At 49.4% G+C, this 7,161-nt stretch overlaps 1 protein-coding gene across 1 annotated transcript; it reads left to right on the top strand.

Moving 5' to 3' along the window:
• The first annotated feature begins 4,054 nt into the window (after window positions 1–4,054).
• On the top strand, window positions 4,055–4,897 carry LOC100905477 (uncharacterized). The gene has a single exon (XM_003742280.1). The coding sequence runs from the start codon at window positions 4,055–4,057 to the stop codon at window positions 4,895–4,897; it is 843 nt and encodes a 280-aa protein (XP_003742328.1).
• The last annotated feature ends 2,264 nt before the right edge of the window (window positions 4,898–7,161 follow it).

Raw genomic sequence — 7,161 nt, 5'->3', positions numbered from 1 at the left:
GTCGTAGCCATGATCCTGTACAGTCCCTTTTTCTTAGGAACCTGTACTGTGGTTTCATCCCTTTTCATGAGGAGACCACTTCCACTGATGCTGACTTCAAACTTGTCGTCAGTCAACTTGCTTACGGAGATCAAGTTCTTCCGCATCTTGGGAACAAACAGAACATTGTGAAGATCAAATGTTTGTGCTTGACCATGAGCATCGACAGTCAGGCGGATGGTACCCTGCCCGGAAACCTGCAGGCAGTGGTTGCCTCCAACTCTGACTTCCCGGGTGTCGGTGTTCTTGTCAAAGTCAGTGAACCAGATCTTTGAGTTCACTATGTTGTGGGATGCTCCGCTGTCGATGAGGAATTGATTTGATTTGCCCTGGACGCTGAAGGCGTCGGCCGGAAATGCTTCGGCAACGTTGGCCCTTGGCCTGTTTCTGGAATTTTGATTCCTCTTCGGCTCGCGGCATACATTTTGCATGTGTCCCATTAGTCCACGCTTGTAGCACTTGATTTCAGTTCTGCTACGCGTATTTGTTACCCTCCGATGGTTTGTTTGCTGGACAGAACTCCGCTGGCCGCCGAATCTCGGTCGTCGGCGAAATCTACCTCTTCGGTTCTGATTTGGATTTCCACCGATTCTGGTTTGTGCAAGCAGAGCCGAGGCCTGATCTATCTCACGCTCATGCGCTCTTCTCGCACCTTCTGCCCTGAGGACCTCCTCTAGCAATGTGTAGGTCTTATCAGGTTCGGCTCTCGCTGCCCAAGCAAATCTGAGCGAATCCCATTCTTTGGGCAGTGACGCAAGAAGTCGTGCACACTTGATATCATTTGCAACTATAAAACCAGTTTCAGTAAGGTTGTTTTGGAGGTTTTCAAACATGGTGAGGTGGTCTCCCATTGATTTGTTTTTGAGAAACTTGAAGGACATGAATCTCGATATTGCTGTATCTTCGACGATGCCAATTTGGTTTGCGAATCTTCTCTTGATCTTTCCATAGATTTCGCTAGCAGCGAGAGTTTCGGTTTCACCATAGAAGAGAGTTATGATAAGATTTGGGTGAATAGAAGAATATAGAATTTGTTTTTGAGTATATTTGCTGCCTTATATTTTCTGACTTGTTCTTTTTGAATAGTGCTCCATTCATTTCTTTCTTCCGTTCCTTTTTCTGGCATTTCCAGAATCCCAGCAATAAGATCTGCGACATCTTGATTTTGAGATAGATAGATAGGGATAAGGGATTTCCAGGCTACGTAGTTCTTTCCATGCTTTTTCAGCGTGACTGGGCATTGTGTCAGGTTCTTTTCATACTCTGGCTCTGTGCCTGACATGTCCGGAATGGACATGTTTGATCCTGGTCTTAGAAAGTAAATGGTTGCTTACTTTTGTGGATCGTTGAAGAGCTAACTCGTGCTGATAACGTATTCGATATTCACGGGACACTTAGGTAGATCTCAGTATAATAGAACAGACAGTTGGTGTTACCCGGTATTTATTCCAGATGTTGCAGTGCTTATACAGGTCCAGAAGAAGCGGAAAGTGGTAAAGAGGAAGAACACTGTCTCCCTCAGTGTATCAGACGGCTACAGGGAACATAGATTCTGAACACCCGCGCGGAATGAGAGTCGCCGCGATCGCGCTCTCATGAACGAGAGCTGTTTGTGTTGACTCTCCGAAACTCTAAAGAGCGGACAAAAGATATCAATAAGATAAAGAGATAGGCTAGCACGCACAGAACCGCAGAGTTCGACTCTAACAACTACACTCTGCCGTAACAAGTGGAGCTGTGTCAGAGAAACCTGAGGCTGAGAAGACTGACCTCAGTTGACGGAATGAAGGATCCAGGATATGTATATTACAAAAATTATATTTTTTTTCTCATATCTCAAAAGGGTTCTTCAAAACAAGCATAAACCTTGTTTCGGGCGCATGAACCGATCACTTTGCCCATCTGGGGGACCTGGGGACTGCGAACGGCTTCTCGTGAAACAGGGTCCTCGGACCACCATATGGCACAGGATGCCTCCGCCTTCGATCGACGAATCCTCATGCCTTCCCTATGAACACAGGAGTACGAGTCCAGGTCAAGCACGACGTCTCGAGAACGAATCATAGGATATCGATCCTGCGAGCGCTCAGAACCCCCAGGTCCTGTCGAGAACAATGTGAGAGCTAAACAACATACAGAGAATACGAGGAGAGAACGGGAATCGATTGGAAAAAAAGGGGGAAGAGGAATCACACATACCTTCCAAAATAATGATATGAGTGAGACCATCAGGAGTGTCATCAGCAGGAACTTGAGGGCATTCCATAGCCGACCTCCGATCCGAATGGCTCTTACAAGAGACCAGATGGAAGCTAAACTGACTCCGCGGTGTGTCGAGGCCGAGTCTTCGGTTGGCGGAGGGGCATTGGAAACGAACGCCGCCACGGATGGCGAACTAACCTCCGTGCTGACTTGAGGAATCACATTATGCTTCACCGGACTCGGGTGTGAAGACACTTCGGGGGTCGTCATTCTGGCTCTCTTCGATGATCGCCGTCTAAGCGAAGACATGAACGAATTTCGGAAGACGAATTCCATGAATGGGAATCACACCCCCTCTTAAATAGCCCAGGCAAATTAGAGAGTAAGATGCGGCAGAAATTTTCGCGAAATTTCGATCTCGAAGTCGTTGCCGAACGACAGACATATCTCATGACAATTTTGACAAAAATGTGGTAAGCTCAGATTCTGAGCAAGTGACACGGAGGTGCAATCATCTCTGGATGTCCGGAACATGTAGCTGTCCCTGTATCTCTACTGTGCCTCAAATGTCCCTTATCTCAAGCGCTCGACAAATCTGTCGGATCTGGGAGTCCTTGTCTCGAGTCTGGCTGACTTCACGGAAATAACTTGAAATTCTCATCGCATGCGAAACAACGATTTATTTCAAGAGATTGAAGTCAGAGCGAGCCCCTGCAAAAGGCTTCACGGCCAATGGGGGAGAATGATGAATATTGTCCGTTTCACCTTTCGCTCCAGATACTGAAGACCTCAGTCTGTAACGGTCACTGACCGGTCACCACTTAACCCGTTCACAGTGTTTTCAGCATAACCCATATTAGGATGCTCATCTGTGCTCGACCCTTTCCTATGACTCGCTATATATGAGGACAATAAACCTCAGCCAGCCAAAGGGGGAGTCCATGACTGACTCTAGTATTCGGTGTGATCATTCTAGCCGAGGTATCAACGAGATACGAATATCTCTTCAGGAAATGAAGCGCTCGTCCATAGGACGGAGTGGGGAGCGAGGCCACGTCCGCATGGATCGTCCCGGATTGACTAGCTCGTGCTCTTTGAGGTTTCACTCTGTAAGTTGCGCGATGCATTTTTCCTTGAATGCATGCTTCGCAAGATTCGAAGTCGCCGATAAAAGGTATATTCGCTTGTTTGAGAATCATCTTCACCTTTCCTTTGATTGTTGGACTCGGTCTGCAGGGACGGCTTGTGTGCAGACAAAAAAAGCCGAAGGTAGTAGCGAGCTACTACCGCATAGTTTCGTGAAAACGTCTGAAGTTATTGTGTAATCATTTTATTAATTTTATTATTATATACGCCAACAGTATTCACCCAGAGGTAAAGATTTATGATTCTGAGAATGTCGTCAATCGGCTTTGCGTTTAGCTTCTTCCTTGAAATACTATCGTGAAACATAAGATTTTTTTTTCCGATATCTCCGATCATTTTAATACTTTCCGCGTCGAGTATTTCGGGAACGGTGATAATCTTGATCAACTGTTGAACTTTTATTGACCTCCCGGTTACGTTGGAATTCGCTCCGGATCTGTCGCGGGAACAGAAATTCCCGATCATTCTCCCAGCGGACTGTAATCTCTCCAAGCTTATTATCAGATACATCTACGAGAAAAAATGCCTACACTTCGGCGGCGTCTCCGGCCTTCTGCACATCCTTAGGGAGGAATTTCTCATCATTCACGCGAGAAAACTAGCGCGACAGGTCATCTCTTCCTGCGCTAAACGCAAAATTTTCCACGGCAAGGCCGCAAGCCTCCCAATGGCTCCGTTACCAGCATTCAGGCTGGGAACCGCCCCAACATTCCATCACACAGGCTGTGATTTCGCTGTGCCCATAAAGTACAAAAATGACGCGGGCAAAAAAGCGAAAAGTTACATTCTCCTGTTTGTCTGCGCAGTCACGCGAGCGATTCACCTCGAGCTAACAACCGACATGTCAACCTCAGAGGTTCTTGGAGCTCTACACAAATTCGTGAACCGATACCCGTCGGTGACCACGATCACATCAGACAACGGCTTATCGTTCCAGAGGACAGCAAAGGAACTCAAGCTCCTTTACGAACACATCATCGACGGTGAGATCAAGAAATGGCTCGCAGACAAATTCGTCAGATGGAACTTCATTACCCCGAACGCCCCTTCCCATGGCGGTTTCTACGAGCGTCTCGTCCAATCAGTCAAGCGTCCGTTGACAAAAGTTCTCGGAACATCGGTACCCCATTTTCGAGACCTCGAGGTTTTTTTGAGCAGCATCGAGTTGATGATAAATAAACGCCCCATCACAAGCGTTGCATCCGGACTCGACTCCAGTGAGGCCCTCGGCCCGATGGAGCTCTTATACGGATATCGTGGCGACACTTCCTTCCCCCAACATGCCGCCAACCCGAGGAGAGCCAAGGATTCGGACGAGATAATTTTCTTCAGGAGATGGACCTATCAACAGAGGATCCTGAACTCCTTCTGGAAGAGATTTCACCGCGAATATCTGAGTTATCTGAGATCAGCTCATAACAGACTCCCCGTTCCCGCCAGGCCGCTGGAAATCGGCGACATTTGCCTGCTGGAAGATTCGAGCGCCAACCGCGCGTATTGGCCTCTCTGAAAAGTCATAGCTTTCAAGAACGAGTCGACGCCGAGGAAGTCGAGATCGTGCACCATCAAAACGGCCACGAATCAGATTTTCCGCCAACCGATTACTAAGCTCTACACGATAGAGCGTCCCAGGGACAACTAAACACCCCCTGAGACTCGACCCGATTCTCACAAGGAATACAACTCTCGGAATCGGAAGACATTTATTCGTCCGGAGAACATATTTTCAAGCAGAGAATTTTGGTTTCCGGCGAAGCGCCGGGCGTTCCGTAGACTGACAAGGACCTCGGCCAGGCCGGGGGGAAGTTGGGCCGGCTGCCGGCGTCAGACTTCCGAATTTGGGGGCGGAGTCGGAGGCAGCACGGGCTGTCCGGATTGGGGGTCGACGGGCCGCGGCGGCCGCTCGTGTTGAGGCGCTACGCGCGGATCCTGGATCAGTTGCAGCAGTTAAGCTCGTCGTCTCTCGGTTCCTTCATCCATCTCCTCGAGACTTCGGACGTCAGGCCAACAGATGTCGATGGGCTCGCGTTCTAGCGGAACCGTGAGTTGGTGTGGCTCACCGGTCTGCAGGTTTTCCAGGAGGCGAAGATAGGTGTTACGAATCGAGGGCGATTCGTTTTAGTCCGACACTTAGAGAACCAAGACACAGTAAAATCAGTCGTAACTGCGGTCGCTTTCCCTACGCCGAAGCCCTACGCCGGACCGAGAGCGATCCTATCGCGGCTGCTTCCAACGCAACGTGCGTGTGTCTCTCCGACATCTCGACGCGGAAGCGCACGAGATCTCGGGGAAGGAGAAAGGTGCGAGGGAAAGCTCCGCTATGTTCATTTCTGGATTCGTATGGGCAAATGAAATTACATTTATATTTCCCGTTCGTTACAATAGGCAACGGCGTGGGCCGCGAATTGGGGCGGGCGGTAGCGAAGTTGGCGAGCCAGGAGGGGCCTCGGAGGACAGACAGTCGTCTTCCTCAACAAAAAACGGGAGAAGTCCCGGAACGGATGCCGTTCCCCGTCGGTGAGATCAAACCAGAAATGTCTGGCGATATATTGGCAGTCGCGGACACGGAGACAAGTATTCTTTAGATCGTTGTCAAGCAGCAACTTAAAGACTAGACCGAGTGGGGTGTGGAAGTACGGGTGGCGGGAGTTGCGCGTTCCTGGAACTACTTGAGCCATGTCGATGAAGAAACAACTTCGAACAGATTGGAGCGACAAACGACTTCCGAAAGACCGCGCACGGAAAAGAGAAGAGACCGGACTAGCCCACCAGGGTACAGAACTTGCCGCAAGGCGGCGCGACCTACATCAGCGCGAGAGAAGCTGGAAAACAGTGATCAGCAGAATTCCGCGGCTCCTCGTGGCCTTTCCCGGAATTCGGGGGGGGGGGGGACGTGTCACGGACGCAGGTATCGGTCGTGTCACCATTGCAGGAAAACACACATCTCGCCCATTCAGTACACCATACAATCAGCACATAACATTCACAGAGAGATCGAGTCGGGGACGAGTCACAGTGGGCCAGCGGCGGTCGAAAATACCTTTTATTTAACGGATGACGATTGAAGCTTCCCAGATGGTCTGTGATGACGGGAAGAGTTCCTAGGTGGCTTAAAATTTCCCCAGGAATCCGAATTTCGGAAACTCAGAAAGATCCGAGCAAAATTCGAGGACCTGGAATGCCATATTGTCTGAAAATGAAAAACGCGAGAGATCTACCCCGATCGAAAGCACCAGAAGGGCGATTTCCGACACCCGAGGGCTGGGGACGTCGATTGGAAACAATATTGGGAGCTCGATTGAATCATGTATTTTCAAAACATCCTATGTCCACTCCAAAAGAAAAGACGACGAAGTGAAACCTGTCTGTTGTTCCCCCTACTAGAAGATACCGATCCCATGCTTATTCACGAGATCGTCTGCTCATTACGCAACTCTCTGTTTTCAAATTCAGCGCGCGCATACTCTGTACTCTTACAGAAGAGCCACTTTGGAAGACTACAGCTCACCGTGAAATATGCGTCGTCGTATTCGGAGTTCACATGTTTTAGGGTCTCTTCAAATGTGTCGCATCTGGGGCAGGTGTCCTCCTGCTGTGGGTCAGTAGACCTACCTCGGCTTTTCGTCGGTAATATCTGTAGTGTATTAGGTATTAGAGTCAAGTCTCGGCGCGCGGTCTACCGACGGAAGCGTCCTTCGCCGGTAAGGCGGCAGAGCCGTTGTCTAATGAACGCCACTCCCGAGCGGCACACGGCCGAGATCATACGTGTTTTCC

Source organism: Galendromus occidentalis, unplaced genomic scaffold (genome assembly GCF_000255335.2).
Source record: "Galendromus occidentalis unplaced genomic scaffold, Mocc_1.1 scf7180000077362, whole genome shotgun sequence".
Lineage (NCBI taxonomy): Eukaryota > Metazoa > Arthropoda > Arachnida > Mesostigmata > Phytoseiidae > Galendromus > Galendromus occidentalis.
This window is presented reverse-complemented; position numbering and strand designations above follow the sequence as displayed.

Coding starts and splice junctions, on each gene's coding strand:
- LOC100905477 (XM_003742280.1), top strand. CDS start 4,055: ATGGCTCCGTTACCAGCATTCAGGCTGGGAACCGCCCCAACATTCCAT.